Here is a 21,791-nt window from a genome sequence, read left to right as displayed (position 1 = left end):
GAGGTCAACACCAAACAAACCATAGTCCTGTCTTCCTCCTACATATTGTAGCTTCTCCCTCCCGTTAACCCTTTGTGTGCGGTGAGTGCTGATGTGGCACAAAAAACCCAATAGCATTAACACACACTGTCCAAAGTCCCATGGCACAGATAGGGTTAAACCCAATCTTCTTATCTCTGTCTATTGTTGTTTGTATATCAGTGTATTGTCTACTAATACCTCTTCTTCTTCTTATCTCTCATTCTCCTTCTTCTTAGGTATCGATGTCGTCGATCAGTTTATTAAATATTTTGGACCCGTCTTCAAGTTCATACATACATACGTGTACACGTAGCTGTGATAGAATTATTGATGTAGATGTTCATTGTTCTGTACTATCTGCAATTGTTGATCTATCTTTGTGAAACTAGATATGTTACAGTTTATCCAGACAATAATTTTACTTCTCAAATTTGGTTTAGCCGTTTTGGCCAGTGGAATAATACTTTCAACAAAGTTCTGTCCAGTCCTATGTTAAAAAAACCCCAACAAACTGCTACACGCAAGAAATGCATAACAAATTGCGATGTGATACCAGGAAAATTATTCCCCTTGTTTACTTACCTCTTTGTCATCTTTATCTCTTGATCATTCTCTGTCTTTTTTGATGAGATGTTACTTCAGTTGATCAATTTATCCAGCATTTCCAACCTGTCTAGTTATACAATGTACACAGGTCTGATGTTCATTGTTTTGTATAACCTCTCTCTGCATTTGGTGATCTATCTGTCTAAAACTTGATATATCGTCGCTGGGGTGACAAAACCTCGTATCTCAAAATTGTCAAATGTTCAGGAGAGCGAAAAAACATGGCGGCCAAAGCACTATAGTGAATGGGAAAGCCTTCTCTTTGACATGTCATGGTGGCTTCATTTTTGGAGTAAGACGGTTAGGATCTGGCCAAGACATCACTTGACCCATTATTTGACCATTAAGCTAAAAAAATTTTTTTTGACATTTTTGAGATACGAGGTCTTGTCACCCCAGCGACGATATGTTACAGTGTATTAAACTATTAAGCTATAGATTTCTCTATCAAGTCATACCTAGCCATCTAGCTAGCTGTACTTTTCAGAGATCCCTGTGTTGTGAGGCTGATCATCACCTTTAAAAGAGAGCTCCACACTTACGTGATCAACAAGTCTGAGAAATTCTAGAGGGAGCTCATTACAAGCTGAGAACATAATGCTGAAACATGACTATCCAGCGGTGATATCTAGTTTGCACACAAAGGACTGAAACCACTGCCAAATGAAAAGAATTCAACTTCAGCAATACAGACTAATCATTCATCACAGACACAATAGGCAATAATAGTTGTTGGTACTTAAAGAGTCTGAGTGCAGTCCTGGTATTGTAGCACATTTAGCCAGTTATTTTTTAACACAATTTTTCTCTTTTTTGTCCCCTTCTTTTCAGTCATGCATATTTTCCATGCTGCAGATGATGTCATGTGCACTAAAGTGTAGTTCTCAGTAAAATATGTTTTACCTCTCGAGTGTGGAACTCAATTAAACAATAATTTTAATACATGTTTATTTCTGGAAGTCCCTCAGTCTTTCCCCCTCCCCTCCTACAACCCCTCCTCCCTCCCCCCACCAACCCCAACCCCCTACTCCTCCCCCACCCCCCTTACAACTTTGCTTCAATACATGCCTTTCTGAAAGTAGTGAGGAATCTAGTCTAGGGGAGTTGATTTTATTACTACATTCTATTCATAGAGTGATTAGAAGATTCAGATATGAAACGTTTGAAATATGCTGCTGAATGTCTTGTTTCGAATTCTTTGACTTTCAGATAGTATCGAGGTTAACTGCAAAAATATGGCCCTCCCGATCTCAGCGTCCAAGCTGTATTGGTCAAGCTGTAGGCTATTTCCCCGCCTCCCAAGACTATTTTCGGCTCCATCTAGATTTTATGTGTCGAGAGAGGGAATGTAAGTGCCAGCAATTTTTCCTGTTTTTGTGCAAAATGTCCATGGATGCACAATGTTAATGAAGCATGAATTTTGCTACCTCAAAGTCCTCAACAGAGACAATAGAAAATTTAGTCCCTATGTAGTTGGGAATTTAGTTTGTTTGGCTCCCTTGTTGGTATGCAGATATTAAAGCCAAATTCTGCTTGACTTTCAAGATGACTGAACATTGTACAGTGGCAAATTAAGCAAGCGTGAGGGTGGGTCTTTTTAAAGAATTAATACTGACTTAGAAACTTGTGAAATTTTAGAGTCACCCTTGCAAACATGGCAAATCTGATGAAGAAAATGCCTTATCAAGTCTTGTGTTCACTTAGCTACAAATTGTCACAAAATTTCTTTTTATGGCATGAAATGAAAAAAAGACTGCATTTCAAAAATATATCTTTTACAGTAAATCTTTGAAAAATCATAATGTTAACCTCTATGACTTCTGAATGGGAAGGGGACATAGTTGCTATGGTTACTAACACCAACCAATGGGAGAGTTGTGAGGTGATGACATCATTGTTGCATTCACTTAGTGACTGACACTAGATCCGTACAGTCCCCAAGCAGAGTATAAAGCTTTAAAATTCCATTTGCTTTAGCTGATCTCTCTCTCTCTCCATCCCTTTATCTATCCATCTATCTATCTCTCTATCTATCAACCTATCTATCTATTAATCTATTTATTCATCTATCTATCTATCTATCTATCTATCTATCTATCTCTTTCTATCTATCTATCTCTTCATCTATCTTTCTCTTTTCTATGGTCAGATCCAAAACTGGAGATCGCAACTTCAATACGTCAGTCAGTCGGTACACTAGGTTGTGACCATAAATTAGCATACTGCTTGAAAAAAAAAAAAGAAAAAAAAAAGAGAAAAAGATGGGTACCAGTATCTGCAAACCACAAATTATGTGAATTTCTCTCTTATGATGAATGACTATCTTCCAATCTTAACCTAAAAAACCAATGTAGTGTATTTCGCATTGTATCTCATTTCACGTAGGGTAGTTAGTATACCTTAGATTCTGGCGTGTACTCTGCATCTAGGGATCTGCATTTACGCTGTGTTCTGACTTCAGCATCCAAGTTTGGACAATAAAATATCAGAAAAAAAAAAAAAGAATTGATGCAGCTACACTAATGGAATGGCTTCATGCTTTTAAGCTGCATTTACTTTGCTTGCCTTATAGAGAAGTGTGATTAAAAGTGTGCAAAATTACTACTTCTCCTGATTGTTATACAACTGTTTAATGTCTGGTTGCATCCCAAATCGTCTTCTCTGATTTTCTTCATTTTCGTTTTGTTTTTCTCCAAGGGGTGTTTAGTCCTATGTACAGATATGTATACGTATGTGTGTAAGGCTTGATATCTTTCATGGGTTTATCGTTTTACTTTCATAATCTCTGCACATAGGCCACACCCATGCAGCTTCTGTAGTTTCATTACTTTTTTTTTTTTTTAAATAGAAAAACCGGATGCCTATATTAAAGTGCAAATTAGTTTATTGTCACTACTTGCTGTGTGTGTAATTGTGTGTGAAGAGTGTACACCTTGTGACAGTTCTTTCGTGCTATCTACATATCAAGTGCTTTTTACTAGAGGTTTTACATTCATACATACCACCCATGATGTATCACCGGTCCTCCTTCGTACAGTATATGGCATGGCATGGTGTGCTCTGTCAGTAGCCCAGTTCTAGATCTATAGAAAGAAACATGCATGATACAATGTACCTGTGAAGGAAAGGTTGCACCGGTCGACCCGGGCGTTTCCCCCATGCTTGCTGATCAGCAGCTTTTGTAGGACTTACACGATTCCATATATTTATGATCATCTGTGTTTACAATCTGAGGGAACAATGAGTATGATTCCTGCATAGGATTTGAAATGCTGTTTAAGAGAATTTTATAAGAATTAAATTTAATGAACTTGTAACTCCGTGAAATAGCATTTTGAATCCTATTCTGTATGTTCCAGACAACAATATGTCAGGGCTGCCAACTCTCACGCATTGAGCGTGAGACTCACTCATTTTGGTCCTTTCTCACTCTAAAACTTTATTTCATTTGCATGTATTCTATTGATCTCACTCATTTTGACTCCTAAATTATAGCATTGGCCTATGGGAGTCTCACTCTCAACTAGTTTCCAATGTTGGCAGCCCTGATATGTTGTGGATTAGTGTTACAACTTCTTCGAGAGTAGATTTACATTTCATAATCTGTAGTATACAGAACCTATAACATCTGGAATCTTTCCAGAAATTATAAAGTCAAAGACCTGCAATGCATTAGAGTGTCCGTTATGTCCATGCTCAAGACAGGCAAAAGCTGTGTGTATTCCTTTGTACTTGCCCAACCATTAATTTTAGTTGTTGCCTCTAGAGAGTAAGTGTGCAAGTAGGCTTGTTGTAGCACCACTCTGCTTCATTACTATACAATATATGTGCATGTCTGTATTTGTGTTTGAATAATGAAGATTTTATTAAAGTTACATCAACTGCCTCTGAGGCAAATTTGTCCCGTTCCGTCTGCTGACAAGTTTCTAACCTATACCTACACATTACCTTCGGGATTCTTTTGTAGTGACTACAGCACGGTGGCAGTGGCTGAAGCCGAATCTTTCATGAAGAGATGTATGTTGGCCACGGGGGCCAATCCTGACCACTGCGCCGTCCTAGCCGAGGTCCTGGCCTGCGCTGACCACAGGGGACACTGTAGCCATGGCATGAACAGACTTGGTGGGTCCTCATTAACCCTTTCTGTGCAGAGGCTTTGGACAGTGTGGACAATGTTTGGGGGTTTTCTGTGCAATTTGCACTCAAAGCATGCAAAGGGTTATTCATAGTCTTATCACAAGCCACCAACTTTTTTTTTCTGCTGTCACTCTTGAGTAGTCAAGTCTTATAATACTGAATTAGTTTGCAACTGGTTGACAAAGTTGTGGTAGTTTATCTAGTAATGGGCATTCCCTTTACACATATTCTGTGTGTCAGTGACAAATAATCGGCTAAGTCAATGAATATTAAAATGTCTATATTTGCATTCATAGCCTTATGTTCATCATTCCTCTGTACATTTTATACAGAAGTTGAATATCGCTTGAGTTGATGCATTTTCCTCAGTCTTGTCAATTTGTTTTTTTAATATGTACATTGTATTTCTGTAAAGGGAGTCACCACTAGCTTTTTAGTGGTTTCCTCGCCATTTGATTATTGTACATGAAATATTGGCTGTATTTTTTAATGAAATCAATAAATTGAAATTGAATCGAATTGAAAAAAAAAAGTCAAAAATATTGACTTCAATGGAGTTGACTGCATTTTTGTTGCATATTAAGATTTCCGTGCGATGTTTACAATATAAAAATTATTAACTGGAGGAGTAGGAACCAGGAGAAATGTTAAAACTCCTGCCATTCATCTCATCAGACATTCCCTTGTTGCTGAAATGAGGCACTTTTCATTTGAAATATTCCATGTGATCTTCGGTATGAATTGTATCTTCCCCAGAAATGTACGTCAACGACGTGGAAGGAGGCATGACGGAGAAAGACGGACAACCAGTTGTGCTGAAGGTGAAGAATTGTTCTCCTTTTATTTGAAATTTTATCTGCACAGTTTTCCATCAACCTCGTCTTAAATTCTGTTCTGTTCAATAGGCTTGTACATCCTGCACTCAGAAAAAAAAAAATATCATGGAAAAATCCCATGTTATATGATAGCTCTCCAAGGTCAAACAATTCTCCAAAATGCTGGTAATGATCGAGTGTAATAGCTTTGTTGAGAATTAGCTTTAATATTGAATAAGTGTCATAACAAAGAGAACAACAATAGCAGTGACTACTACAATAAAAAAAAAACAACAACAACTAAAAGAGCATTAAACAAGACATACACATGCTTGCACACACACAGGCATGAAATCTGCAGAACCACATGTATGAAGTTGAATTTAATTGCAATTGTTTCCCTCTTTCATACTCATGTCCCAAAACAGTACTGCATTGTATATTTTTTCTCCCCCCCCCACTCTTTATCTCACCCTCTGCACATTCATTTTTCTTTCTACCCGTAATACAATCGATTTAGTAAAATGGTAGAATGACATCATTTTTTTTTATTTAAGTTGTTGATCTATTTGCTTATGTTGGAATGTATTATGCATCTAGACAGATGGGTCTAAAGCAGAGGCCCATGACAATGCACAAAGAATAATCACAACAGAATAAGAACTCCTGAAACATTGGATTAGCTTAAAAAGGATTTGATCAGAGCATGCATTTAATCAGGATGTTACAATGTGTACATGCATTCAACAGCTGTTTATAAATGATTACGTATGGTGTAAAAGTGGAAAATTTTGCAGTGTGGAAATTTTCGCGCAATTTACACATCCAGAAGCTGGTGCGAAAATAAAAGCATGCGAGTGTTTTTGCATGCTATGTGTTCCAGTTATTAATGTCCTGAATTAGCGGAATAAAAAACATGCGAAATTCGTCTTACCCAGCTGAGCGCGAAAGATTACCCGTGTGAAATTATCTACTTTTACAGTATGGTATACATGAAAACACAGAACAATGATATATTGCCATTGTGTAGTTCATTGACTTGTAGCCCTATTTGTTTGGCTTGGCTTGGCTTGTGTTTCTGAAGGAAATGGCGGGCACGGCCTGGGTTGATGGACGGAACCTCCTGGGCCCCGTGGTGGGAAAGTTCTGCACGGACCTGGCCATACAGAAAGCTCGAGATGCCGGCATTGGCTGGGTCGTGGCGAAAGGTCCGTATGTCCTCATCCCTTAGTATGCTTTGTGTGTTTTGAGAGAGGATATGTTGTATGTTAGCGTACAATGTGTGTATATGAAGAGTTTGTTCGCAAAAACCGATAAGTCCATTTTTGAAGATTTTGAAGTACGGTCTCTGTCATAAAGCACAAAATAATACCTTTTAAATGATATATTGGTCACTACATACAAAGGTACATTTTTGAAGTTATGGTCAAAAGAAGCTAGAATTTTCTTATTATTCTCTTTATTTTTCATGACCTTTAATCGCAAATATCTCCATTTGGCAAATATGGACTTATCGGTTTTTGTGAACAAACTCTTCATATGTACAATGTATATACATACCCCTTGAATAACATACCTTGGAAGTGGGCATAAAGTTAAACCAAACTTATTTGCCTCTCTGTGTCTTCATAACATGACAATAACTTGTTGGTAGGCACTGTGCAGAAATTGTATTGCGTGGACAAAAAAAACAACAACAACAACATATCTCTTCATGGTTATATTTATTTTTCAATTGTATTTTGACTTAAGAACATCTTTAAGTTAGACTTGAAGCTGTTTACAGATGGGCTGTCAACTACATATGGTGGCAACTTTATTCCACTCACTGATTACTCTTTGAGAGAAAGAGCACTGTGTCACTTTACATGTTTCTTCAATATCTTAAATTTGTGACCATGTGTTCTTCCTCCAGATGAGAACTCAAAAAAATCTGAAGACTTTAAATCATCAATCCCATTTACAATCTTAAAAACCTGTATCATATCGGCTCTATGCCGTCTGTATACCGATGAAGCAATTTCATGTGCTTTAGTCTTGCTTCATATATAAACTCAGAGGTCGGAGTGGACGTATCAGTCTGGTATCGATCTTGATTACTATGAATGTTACCAGTTTTTTGCAATGTCTTTACCTCATGTATCAAGAGTTAAGGCTACCATCACTACATACAATGTATATATCATTGAGATTGTCTAAATTTTCCTTTTTTTCTCAAATGTTCAGCCACTAAATGCTTCATGAAGTGTGTGCCTTGCTTGTTCCCCTGTATCTTGCAACTTATTATTTTTTTCTCTCCTCCAGGTTCCAATCATTACAGCATAGCAGGTTGGTACACCTTGAGGTGCATGGAGCAAGGAATGATCGGAATGAGTTTTACAAACACGTCGCCGCTGGTCGTGCCGACGAGGGCACGGAAGGTTAGTGTGATTGCAGAGTTGGCGAAGTGTGAACAGACCTGGCAAACTCTGTGTATGATTGCAGGTAGTAATTGGTGCAAACTAACACAGCTGATAGACTATTAATGCCATGGAGGGTAATGATAAAAGCTAAGTGTGATTATACAGATAGTGTTGGTTTGAACACATGCAGCTAACAGACTATGTAACTGGTCTGCTCACGACAGTGAATTCACTCAGGCTACTGGACTATTGAACATGAAGAAAACTACCAATAACTCAACTGTAATAGGCCTACCCTTACAGTATGCGTACCTTAAAACCAAACATATAAAATGATAATGCGTATACATTGTACATATAATGAGAATAAAGATTTTCTGCACTTCAATTTCGTGCTAGCTTCTTGTCATGGAAAATTCTTGAAAATTTCCACCCCTCTAGAATTTCTAGTTTTGCAATTCTATATATATATATATATATATATATTTTTTTTTTTTTTTTTTTTTTATGCCTCCGCCAACGAAGTGGCCAGAGGCATTATGTTTTCGGGTCGTCCGTCCGTCCGTCCCGTTTTGTTTTTGTCGATATCTCAAGAACCGTGTGGTGGTTTTACATCAAACTTGGTATGAGGGTATATCCTGGGGGGATAATACTTTGTTTGGATTTTAGGGTCACGGGGTCGAAGGTCAAAGGTCACAGGTTATTTTTTAAAATGTGATTTTCAGGGTATTGGTACACTTTAACATAAATGCACAGGAAGGATAGTACACTGTTAGCACAATTCCCGCCATGGTGTCAATCTTATGGTAGTGCTCTGATCCAGCACCTTACAATGCAGCACATCTATATGAAGGTCTTGGTTTCACTTTATTCAGACTTCGGGAATTTGTGATGATGCATGCAAAGGAAACAAGCCACATAGCTCTATATCACACACACACACACACACACACACAAATCCAACTCGATAAATTGTTGATGGTTTTGCAAACTCTGTTTGATAGCCAACTATGTTTTCCATCTGAAGAGTGCTGCATACCTCTACGGAGTTCATAATAACAAGCATTGAGTCATTGAACTGTATGTCTTTCAAGTATTGTTCAATGGTGTGATCTTTCTCCATTTTGGCTGGTTCAATCAAGTAGCATACTGTACACATGAATGTTTGCTATATATGAATGACTGCAGATCTGATACCGTAACAGAATGCCTGATCACATTTATATATTAATATATAATAATACATATATTCACATACATTGTATTTACTCATATATTCATATATGCATATATTCATATAATCATATATATTCATATGATCATATATTCATATATTCATATATGTAGTATGGACCTGTTGATCATTTGTGATTATTTGTAAATATTTGTAATTATACAGTTACAGACAAGCCTGATTTTACATAGACCATGTACAAAGTACAGCCGGGCCAAAGGCGGGGCCTAAGGCCGGACCCAAGGCCACGGGCCTTAGCCCGGAACCAGGGGCCCAGAGCCCAAGTGGGCCCAGGCCCAGGGGCCCATAGCTCAAGTGGGCCCAGGCCCAGTGGCCCAGGGGCCCAAGGCCGGGCCGAGGCCAGGAGCCTAAGTGCTGGCCCAAGGCAGGGGGCCCAGCCAGGGGCCACCAGACTGAGACCACTAAGAGTACCCAGTCATGACTTGCTGTGATAATGATGTGACAGGCCTGTGCATACACATATTATGTAAATACACTGTACAGGGCTGTGCATATTATGTAAATACACTCTACACTAACTATACACAGTCATGACATGCTGCGATAATGATGTGACAGGCCTGTGCATACACATATTATGTAAATACACTGTACAGGGCTGTGCATATTATGTATCTGTACAGGGCTGTGCATATTATGTAAATACACTGTACAGGGCTGTGCATATCATGTAAATACACTGTACACTGACTATACACAGCCCAGTCGCTGTATAAAGCGCGACAGGGCTGTACCTGAGCAGCCCAGAACACAGAGCAAACACAAAGCAAATTTTACGATTGCATTTAGGTTTGATACTTGACATCATTTTTTGTCACCTCAAACGCATCAAAGACAATCTTTATTAATGAGTTATTTGTGGGAATTCTGCGATCTGGGTACTATTCGCAAATCTAACAACATGTGAAAATATCAACTCCTGATCATGTAACGTGCATGTGTACATTTCTGTGTTCACTGCTGTATTCCATGAACATGAATTCAACAACTCCTGTTATATCCTGTAATATGAGCTGCCAGGACAAAACTCACATACTCTCTGATTCTGTATAGCAATCACTTTCAAAGGAATGTATTGATACATTTCTGCCAGCTAAAAATTCTTAAATGTTAAATTGGTTCACCCATGTGAACGGGTACAGAAACTGAAGCCTAGGTGGTGGGTTAAGCAGAATTGCTAGTGGTGGGTTAAGCAGAATTGCTGCTGTCCTTACAGTCCCACTCATATGTTTTCATGTTAGTCTGATGCTAGTTTGTGGCAATTTAGAGAGTGTGCCAAGCAGTTTGCCAAGCAGGGATTCAGCTGGATGTCGAAAGTGATTAGCCATTCTGATACTTGAATTTAACAATACCATTTAATAATTCCATACCACCTAAAACCCCAATCCTATCAAATTCTTTAGAATTTCTGCTATCAAAACAATGATAGGATAGTCTGCAGACAAAGTAGATTTTTTCTGTCACAAATCTGCTGTTACTGTGTTATTACCTCCGCCAAGGGGGAAGGTTATGTTTTCGTTACCGTTTGTTTGTTTGTTTGTTAGTTAGTTAGTTTGTCTGTGTGCAAAATAACTCAAAAAGTAGGTAACGAATTTGGATGAAACTTGCAGGAAAGGTTTAGATTGATACAAGTAACAGATGATCAAATTTTGGTAGTGATCTGAGAATTTTGGAGGAATTTCAAGGATTTTTGATATTTTGGCAGGTAGGGTCAATGAACTTGGGAGTTCAGGCTGCGCGTATTTGAGGTTTGCATATGCGCACTATCAAAGTGCATGCTCTAGTTTCTGCTAGGGCGAGGCGCACTGTGCTGCTGAGGGTTTATGATGTAACAAAGGCTTCTATATTGGGAAATTGGGCGACTTTCAGCACACAATGCTATAAGTATGTATGGGTGGAAATCACTTCTATGGAAGAACAAGATCAGTGGTGGAAATGAGCTGCATGCTTGGCGGAGGTCTGCACTCTCAGAGTGCTTCTGTAGTTTTGAATGTCTTCCTCTGTGAAAAATGTGAAATCAATGAAAGGAAAAAATATGGTACCTGGTAAATATTAATAGCTGTGCACATTATTCACACATGTACTATACAATGTATGACAGTAGCATATATTCACTCACAAAAAAACGCTGATACATGTAAAGGAGTTAAAGAATCAGCAGACATAGTTTTACAAGATGTATTGCAGAGTTCAATTAGTATTATTATTATTATTATTATTAGTAGTAGTAGTAGTAATAGTAGTAGTAGAAGTAGCAATGATAATAATAATGATAATAGTGGCCACTTGTATAGCGCACAGGTCCGCTTTTTAGTGCTCATGGCGCTTCATAAATGAAAAGATAGATATAACACATGTTCAAACATGACAACAGAGAAGAAAATGGCAAACAACAACAAACACATACCAGATAAAGAATACAATTGTTCCGAACATTATAGACTGCAATTATAGTCCTCAGTGTGAGAGGAATAGGTAATGTTTTGAAGTTTGGATTTGAATGTTTCTGTAGATGACAATTATAGCTGTACACACAGAGAAAACGTTCCAGTTAAAGAGGAACGTAGTCATACAAAGTGTATGTATTTCACATTTTTCAGTATTTTCAATCTTTCATATCCATATGCAATGGGCATAATGGACTCATTTGCATATCATTTGCATAGTATGCTATCATGGGGTGTGAAAGTATGCTGAGTGTTGACATATAGGTCATCCACTCATTGTATCCCCCGAACAGAGTTTGGAGGATACTATGGATTTGGCCTCGTTGCGCCGCGTCCGCCGCAGAGATTTTCTTGTGAGCACTCTACTGGCTGCAGTTCTTCTTAGATCATCTTCAAATTTGGCATGAAGGTGTGTTACGGTAAAACGAAGACGCCTATTGTTTTTGGTGATGGTGCCCTTGCTTGTTCCGACTTTATACATGAAAAAGTAAATTTAACAGGGTCTGCTTGTGTGTGCGACGCTGGCCTTGCTTCGTGACCAATTTTTTTTATGCCTCCGCCAACGAAGTGGCCGGAGGCATTATGTTTTCGGGTCATCCGTCCGTCCCATTTTGTTTTTGTCGATATCTCAAGAACCGTGTGGTGGTTTTACATCAAACTTGGTATGAGGGTATATCCTGGGGGGATAATACTTTGTTTGGATTTTAGGGTCACGGGGTCGAAGGTCAAAGGTCACAGGTTATTTTGTGGAAAAAAAAGGTTGAAAATTCATGTTTTTCTCCATATCTCGCAAATGTTTCAAGGTATCTTCATGGAACTTAGTATATATGCGTGTTCCAATGGGCAGTGATTATCTAGGGAAGTTGGGGGTCATGGTTCAAAGGTTAGGGGGGTCAAAGGTCAAGGTCAACTCCTAAAAATATCACTACTTTCCTTATATTTATGCAATGCCTGAAGGTTTTTTTTTAACTTGATGTATGCATGTATTACCCGATATATATTCTTTGGGAAGTTTCTTGCCAAAAGGTCAAAGGTCAAAAGGTCAAAGGTCAAGTGAAAGTGTTGAATTGCACTTTTTCCTCCATATCTCAAAAGTAACTCAAGGTATCATCATGAAACTTACATATTTATGCATGTTCAACCTAACAGTGATTCTCTTTGGAACTGTGAGGTCAAAGGTCAAAGGCCAGGTTTAGATAATGCTATTTTCCCATTTGATACTGAAATTATACTTTTTCTCAATACCTTGAAAATTACTCAATGCATAAACTTATAAAAGGGTCAAAAGTTAAGTAAAAATCATCAGTTCCCCAAATACCTGCACTCTGACATTTTTAATCATTCATCCAATTGAACCAAGTTCTAGGAAAGTGAACATTCAGCACATTTGTGGTAAACCTGTCATTTTAATATTTTGCCAATTGTGTGAAACTGTCATCACACATTGTCAAGAAATTGTACTGTAGACCTATTAGGAGAACCATGCATTATGGCGGAGGCATATCAGTCGCCGTAGCGATATATCTAGTTTTTTTTTTTTTTTTTTCATGCTGTCTGTTTCATTAATCTGTTTGATATTTTCCTATCTCTGAAGCCTATGTTTGGAACCAACCCCATTTCTTGTGGTGCACCGGCCCAAAATGGTGATGGGTATGTGCTGGACATGGCCACTTCCACTGTGGCTTTAGGAAAGGTAAGTCTCTCTAGCAAAGTTGAAAGAGTTTTAAATTGAAAATGTAGACCAAAGTCAAGAAAAGGGAATGCTTTTTTTTTTCAGAGTTGAAGGAAACTTTTCCGATATATACAATTATTTCCTCACAATTTATCAGAGAAAGAGAGTGTACTTCTTTCTCAACTATCCTATGTTTGCATATATTGATTTTGTGAAGTCTTGAATTAATATATGATATTGTCCTTTCAAGTCTGATCTATTCCGATCATTTTTTCCCCGTTTAGTCATGGAACTATATTGCACGTAATCAGTTCTGCTAGGTCTTTTGTTGTGTACTTTTTCTCAATGGTTTGTTCTTGTCAAGTTTTCTTGTTCTGTAAAGAAAGTGGAAGCTTCATTTGATGAGAGCTTGTAGTTCTTCAGGTCATGTGTTTGTGTTCAAAAACAGATGAATTGTTCATTTTTGTGTTTTTTGTAGATTGAGTTGAATGCAGTCAAGGAGATTCCAATCCCCAACGGGTGGGGATGTGATGCAACAGGGAGGGTGAGTGATTAATTCTTTGCGGGGAGATAATTCCATCAAGGGGGGGGGGGGGGGTTAAAGGGCTACATTTAGGAGGGATTGACCCATTACTTTTGAGTGTACCTATACACCCAGCTAGCTCTGACTGTGCTGTGCAATTCCAGTGGTGCTCAATGAAATCTTGTGAAATCTCCCCCATATGGCGGAAAATGGAATAACCCAATGTGGTGTCACAACATCGTCTTCAGTGTCATGATAGGCATTGTGATTTTGTTTTGATTATAAGAAGAGTGCATCAGCCCTGTTCTTTGGTACTTGGTAGCTAATTTCTCAATCTGTACCGTATGTCCAAAAAAGAGTTACAACGGGACCCTCCGCAATGATATCTTTAAAAATAGTGAATCAATCCAAATACAAATTCAGGGTATGGAACTATAACTCATTGCCCACATCTTACGGAAAAACACATTTGATTTGCTTCAGTGGTCAAAGAGAAATGAGAAATTTTGTAGAGCACGTCAGGAATCTCTTCCTTCCAAGTTCTGTCTATTGTTCTCACATACAAAAGCATCGAAGTGCTAAACTTGGAAGAATCAAAGTCATGACATGCTTTACAACTTTTCACATTTCTCTGTGACCACCTAACCAAATTGAATGGGGTTTTCTGCAAAATAGAGCTTAGATGTTATAGTTTAAGACCCTGAAGTAGCATTTAGACAGTTTAATCACTTTGGGTGTTATCAATGCGAAAATTTGATTATAATTTCTTTTTGGACATACTGTACAGTTTGTGGCAAGTAAAATACACAGGCAGATAAATGCCAGTTATGGAAGAAAGCAAAGTAAAAGGATAAAGGACTTCTAGAATACAGCCACTACTGTAAATGGTAGAAATCACAAATATGTGACTTTATAGAGGGGTCTATCTTCAAATTTTGTCTGCTCTGTTTTCTTCTCATCACCAGACAGCCTGGCTGATAAAATGCCGGTAGGCTTTGCTGAGTCTCTATCTATGCTACCACTGAATATTTGGCTGAAGTCTTGTACAAAATCTAACATGAGTTGTGAGTGTTTGTACTAATCACGTTTTTCAATGGCAAAAGGTTGAGCATGTGAATCGCTTAAGAGTATAAATTTATTTTTCTTTGACTAGAGGCATTTCTGTTCTCACCATCTGCTCATTTTCCTGTTATTCCTGATCAAGCTCATTTTCTTCACCAATAACATTTTTGTTTCCATTTCATTATCCCGTTTTGTTGTCACATCAAGTGTTATGTTTTGCATCATTATCAGCACCATTTGTCATGATCACACTTGCCATCATCAGTTGCACTCTTATTTCAATATTTCATTCTTGTCATCTCCATTGTCATCATCTTGTGATCATCATCATCATCATTGCTGTTCTGATTATCTTCTTTATTACCGTCATATTGTCATCATCACCATCACCATCATCAACATCATCATCATCATTATATCCACCGTCAAATTTACTCTTGTTTGTCTTTATCATCATCATCTTTACATTCTTTTGTTGCTATGACAACGTCATGCATCCCTTACCATGCCATCGTCTGTAACGCTGCTCTTCGTAATCTGTGATTCCTCCACAGGAGTCCAATGATCCCAAGTCAGTTATAGCAGGTGGAGGCCTGCTACCACTGGGCGGGTCAGAGATATCCGGCGGCTACAAGGTGAGTGCAGAAACCCGGTTGGTCAATATCATAGTAGCTCATCTCGTATGATCTTCCCCTCTGCAGAGCTAAGTCAAACATCTTTATGTTATATTATGCTTTAAAAAATATGTTTAATTTTCTTTATATTTTCTTTACATTGTGGCCTGACTGTGATGTCATGAGTGTTTGTAGTCTTTTTTTTTTTTCAGTGTTGACAATGCATATAAAAATTTAAAGGCAAAACATGGTTAACTCACAAGGGCTCAAAATTAATCTTTCACAATTTGGAATTTGCGTGCGATAGATTGGTCTCTCGATAAACTTGTCTCATTGATGCAATTTGCATTGATGACGAGTTGTGTTGGAGTATTTTGAGATCAAAGTGTAAAATAAAGGTTTACATACCCGACTTTTATTCCTGAAAAGCCCTCCCATTTCAGTAATGGGTAGGTAAGAATGCTTCAAATGTGATGATTGATCGTGCCGTAGCAATGTTGTTCCCCAACGAGCTGCATGAGATTCACTTTGAATGAGGTCCTTGGTTTTATTCTGAGCCACAGTAGCTTCACAAGTAGCCCCCTCTTCACAACCCACTCCAAGGTGATACTTGCCTCATTCCTGCCTTGGTTACAGCTCGTTATTCCGAAGGTTCATTATTCCGAAGGCTCTTCAGTCCGAAGATTCGTTATTACGAAGGTTCGTTTTTCTGAATTTCATTTTCGCATGAACAAATCTTCGGAATAACGAACTTTTGGAATAATGCCACAAATGTTCGGATTAACGAACCCTTTTTCATTTTTGGATTAACGAACCTCTAGGTATAGGGAATTTGCGTGTTTCGGATTAACGAACGTTTGGAATAATGAACCTTCGGAATATCGAACCTTCGGAATAACGAACAGCGCCTCCTACCTTGAAGGTCCGTGTATCTAAAAAAAATCTGAGGCAGAATCATGATCCTAAACATGTTAGAGGCATTTTCGGGGGTTAGATAAACCTCACTGAGTTTTCAAACGCTTTTAGAAATGCCAATTTGATACACCGTTCAAGGGTCGTTTTGAAACGCATTTATATCTCAAGGTCAATTCCCAGCTGTTTGGTTGTGTTTTATACCCATTATTTGTGTGTGAATGATGAGGCATGTTTGGTAGTACGCAGTTGACCTTTATTTCTTGGGTTGAACGGTGCAAGCACTCAAATCGCAATTGTATGATGGTTAGACAAATGTGGGACCTGAGAATTGCGTTTCAAAGCACATTCGCAAACACCATTCCAAACACGTTTTGAAACATGAATCTGTCTCTGAAGTTCGATATTAAAATGTAGCCTAAGATTCTCGAGGTATCTTTGATAGAATAAGGATTAGGAGAGTTACATAGCCCCCTCTTTGATGGTAATTGTTATCGAGAAATCTGGGCTGACTGGCAAGAGGACAGCCTCTTGAAACTTGTTCCTCTATCTGAGATTATCATTGACTGGACCTCTTACCTCCATCCTTCTCCTTTCCCTACCCCCCTCTCCATCACATCTCTTCTCCCTCTCAGGGATACGGTCTGGCCATGATGGTGGACATCTTCTGTGGTATCTTGGGCGGGGCACAATTTGGGCCCAATGTCAGGAAGTGGAAGGTCAATGACCGGGTTGCAGATCTTGTGAGTCTTTTTTTTTTTTTTTCATTTCCTGCATTTTTCCCTTTTCTTCATATATTGAATTAAGATTTAGGGTCAAAGATGTGATCTGCTACATCTTTTTCTGATTTTTTGCAGTGTTCAATTTTTTATTTTTTACCCAAAATGCTGCAGATTTCATGGAAAATACTGCTTATTGCAATTTTTAAAAAATGACATTGTGTCTATTGCAGGAAAGGTAGAAATACTGATTTTCCACGAAAAATATACCGGTATGTATTTTTTTTCAGCCATCCAGAATACTGCAATGCCATTTACAAGGTTGGCATCTCTGTAGGGAATACACACACAGTGACATCATTCATGATCAAAGGAATGTGTAAAAAATTTTAATCTATGCATGCACAGAAAGTTACTGATTGGTGCTATGCCAGTTCTAGAATCCATTGAAATAAAAGATGTATTCTGCCTCGGTGTATGCTGAGATCAGCATCAAATCACACATTTGACAACATCACTTGACAGCTAGACTTCTCATCACAGTTTCATATTTTTACTTCATTTCTTTCACCCAAATATTCAGAAATCATATGAAAGGAAAGATAGTGAACACTTGTACATTTCAGAAGACTGTATTTGAGATTTAGCAACCATAGTAATGTGCACTATCTTCATTTGGAATATTCTGGTTTGGTTTTTTTTTCTCTTCACCTGGTCAGGGCCAGTGTTTCGTGGCCATCAACACGGAGGCTTTCGCCCCAGGGTTCTCTGGGAGACTCGACGAGCTGATGGCCATGTGCAGGGGAGCGGAGCCGGTGAGTAGAATAGAAAGAAGAGGAGAAGGAGGAAGAGGAGAAGGAGGAAGAGGAGAAGGAGGAAGAGGAGAAGGAGGAGGAAGAGGAAGACTGGGAGAAGAAGGAAGGATGATTGATGATGAGTAGAATGAACAAGAGGCAATAGAAGGGAGGAATAGGAAAAAGAAGAGAAAAGAATGAAGGATGATGATGAATAGAATGAGGTATAGGCAAAGGAGAAAGAGGATGAGAAAAAGTGGGAAGAGGCAAAGGAGAAGGGCTACGGTCTTCTTCTTCTTGTGTATGAGGCAGCGGCAGCGAAATAACATCCCTCAATTGTTCTATCCAAGTTACAGTCTCAGGAGTAGGGTGTGTTAGGTCCATGTTGTCAGGAAGGTGGAGATCAGGGCACTCGCTCAAGATGTGTTGAGCAGTCTGTTCTGGTGCACCACACTGGCAGGCTGCTGACGGGCGTAGCCCCCACCGATGCATGGGTGCGTTGAAACGCCCAACTCCCGTTCGAATCCGATTTAATGACGCCCATTCCCTCCTTGGAAGATTTGCGCCTGGGGGGACAGATGTATTGGGCGTGACAATGAGTTTGGCAGGTCGTTGGATGATAAAGAAGAGGGAAGGATGAGGGTTAGGATTTATAAAGAAAAGGAGAAGTATGAATGATGATGAGTAGAAGGAAGGAGGGAGAATTTAGGAGGAAGAATAAGAAAAGAATGAAGGATGGTGAAGAGTGGAAGGCAGAAAAAGCAATGGAGGAGAAGGAGATGAAGTAAGAAGAGGCAAAGGATGAGAGGTATGATGAGGAGGAGGAGATGGAGGAGGTCTAAAATGTGGAGGAAAAGGATGAAAGATAAATAAAGGATATTAACTCTTTATGTGCCATGGTGTAAACCACCTGTGCGCCACATTATTTTGAGACAGCAACATCGTCACGCTTTGGAAAACATTCTGTTTTTCAACTCTATGTAACTTTTATTGATTTCTGTTAAGGTGGACATGTAGTCAGTGATGTTGTAGAGAAAATGCCAAGCTTCGCTCTGATGTAAACTGTATAACAAATATATGATTGTTTTCCTTTCAAACGAGTAAGAGATACATTATTGTAAAGGCATGACTTTTGCACACAAAACAGTGACAGAAACTTAGAATTGAAGCACAGAATCCAGTGGGGAACACCGCTTGCTGGTCATTCACCACAAAAAAATGCAAGTTATGTGCGAGAGGAACGGAATTGCGAGAAACGCTTTCATTGTACTGTGGCTCTTGGCAATTTATCGATCGGTTTAGGTGGGTTTGTGTGTTTGAGCCAAATGTGCAAAGTTGGCACACCGTTGACTGAGTCCGGCGTGCGAACATGGCACATTATATAGATGATGACTGGCGGGGAAGGGAACATACCGAATGCTCCACCCGAAGGGTTTGAAATGCTATTGAGGGACTTATAGCCTCCCGAAATAGCATTTCAAACCCTGAGGGTCGAACGTTTGGTATGTTCCCGACAACAAAAGTCATCATCTGTTGTATTATATGGGTTAGTCAAATATCACGCTCTGAAAGTGGCGCATCAAACCGTACCGTACCTTATTGATATCATGGTACGCTTAGCGTAAAGGTCCAGCACGTGCACAACGCACTTGATCGCACTAGCTCGCGCAGAGCCAAATTCACTGTGCGTGCGGGTATTTGTAATGTGAAAATGTTTTCCCATGGGAGAACATAACAAGAATGTTCGCCCGTGGGCAAACATAACGAATGCACCTCCATCACGTGACTGTGTTTAGCCAATCACTAACCGGTATTTGACTAACCCATTTAATATAAAGAGTTAAGGAATAAAAGCTTTACTCATTGAGATGCACACAACACACAAGTGCCACCCTGATTGCTCTTTAGAATCTTCCTGATCATGATGTTTGAACGTTGGCATTCTTGCTCTACGGTGAGGACTTTTAATCTCACACTGAACTGTGAAAGGGATGAAGTCTTTTCACTATAAAGATGGCTTCCTCCCAATATTTCACTGAAACAGGCAGAGGGTGAGACAGAGGTTCTGGTAGCTGGAGACCCAGAGAGGCAACACATGGCTAAAGTAGCCAAGGATGGCGGCCTACGTTATCATCACAACCTACTCAAACAGATGGTGAGTAAGGGCATGTTCACACTTCCATTACAACGTACGTACACAGTTATAAAGAAAATTTAATCACAATGAATTTAAAATCCAGGGCCCAAAATTATTATCTATATATCTTTATATACTCAATTGTTCAGCTAGTCAGAAATTCCAGGACATTTGCGCTATGTATACTGGTTATGACAATGATTGGGTGAAACTGACTGTGTTGGTTGTGTGGATTGCCAAGCATGGTCAGAGCTGTTTGTTCTGTGTTAAAATTATATTAAATGCTTATCAGGTCCAGTAAATTGGTGTGTAGTTACAAATTATTTTGTTCTTATTTCTTTGCAACCATGTAGGTGGCTGGCTGAGTGCTTGTCATTACAATTTCTTAGAGTGGATTTGGTTCCATGAACTATATACAATTAACCTTTCCTTTCTTATATCCCTCTCTTGCCTCCTCTTTCATTTCCATGTACTCCCTTCCCCTCCATCTGCCCCGTCCTCCCTCCCCCTCCCTCCATTGCTCTTTCTCTCCTGTTCTCTCTCCAATCTCATCCCTATCCCCTTTCCTATCCACTCCCATCCCATGCTCTCTCCTCCACCTTGCCCACCCCTCCCATTCATCCTCTAATCTTCCTCCACCCCATCCTTTCCTATTCCCCCTCTAATCTCCTCCCCCACCCTACCCAATCCCATCCCCATTCCTTAATCCTGTTTCTCCCTTCCCATCCTCACCTCCTTTCCTCTCATTTCCTTCTGTCACCCTCGCCATCTCATCTCTCCCCCTTCCCCATTCCCCCTCTGTCACCCCTCCCCCCTTCAAACATCCCTTCCTTACTGCCTTCATCTTCCCAGGATGCACTCGCTACCAAGCTCAAGGTTAACCCCATACAGCGAGTGACCTCGACCTAAGCACAATCAGCACTGCCCGGGGAAGCTGCTTCTCCATTTTTTTTTTTTGTCCGCTTCCTGGTTTCTATGGTAACCACGAGATGATGTCCCCTGCAAGGTGAAAGGATCTAGCAATTGCCTAGAAATAAGTAGCTTAAAACATGATTAACCCTTTGAGGACGGTTTGATTTTGCTACAACATGCATTTCCCATAGACACCTGCCCTACTATACTTGGGACTCGTCCTCAACGGGTTAAAGTCTAGCCTCACCTGCGGCTGGGTTTCATATTCATTGAGTTATGAGTGTTGTGTGGTTTTAATTAACAAGTGGTAATGATGAAAGATGGACTGCTTCCAAATGTGCTCCTTTTCAACTCTTTTAATATGTGATATAAGCATAATTGTGATTGCGCAGAAATCATTGAAATGTATTTCATCAGCCAATATGTGTCTTCCATTGATGTATCGCACAATTTTCCTGTAATAGTGTGTGTATTTCTGTTTGTTTTTGATTCGCATCTAATATTACTGTGTTCTAAATCTCATGAAATGAATATTTTTATGTGATCCACATGCAAATGCACAATTAGTGTCTTTGGTGGCCCATTTCATAAAATGTTGCCATGATAGCAGCTGATGCTTCAATGGAAAAGTGCTAATGACAAGAATCATGCTTCGTGATTGGCTGTTGATACAAGAAGTTTCTGTTCTAGCAAAAGTTGCTATCCTAACATCTTTTATGAAGTGGTACCCCGGAGATACAGGTGTACGGGTACCTTTAGTCCG

General features: G+C 39.2%; 1 protein-coding gene across 1 annotated transcript; it reads left to right on the top strand.

The window, feature by feature from the left end:
• The first annotated feature begins 1,847 nt into the window (after positions 1 to 1,847).
• Positions 1,848 to 21,470, top strand: LOC140236165 (uncharacterized oxidoreductase YjmC-like). The gene is made up of 12 exons (XM_072316133.1): positions 1,848 to 1,975; positions 4,595 to 4,749; positions 5,521 to 5,585; positions 6,664 to 6,787; positions 7,884 to 7,999; positions 13,278 to 13,376; positions 13,834 to 13,899; positions 15,495 to 15,575; positions 17,102 to 17,209; positions 17,905 to 18,000; positions 20,024 to 20,134; positions 20,969 to 21,470. Exons 1-12 carry the CDS (start codon positions 1,863 to 1,865, stop codon positions 21,023 to 21,025), a joined length of 1,191 nt encoding a protein of 396 aa, XP_072172234.1. The 5' UTR covers positions 1,848 to 1,862; the 3' UTR covers positions 21,026 to 21,470.
• Positions 21,471 to 21,791: the final 321 nt, after the last annotated feature.

The sequence above is a fragment of the Diadema setosum genome, chromosome 12, assembly GCF_964275005.1.
Source record: "Diadema setosum chromosome 12, eeDiaSeto1, whole genome shotgun sequence".
Lineage (NCBI taxonomy): Eukaryota > Metazoa > Echinodermata > Echinoidea > Diadematoida > Diadematidae > Diadema > Diadema setosum.
Note: the sequence above shows the minus strand (reverse complement) of the source record. Positions and strands in the feature narration are given on the sequence as shown.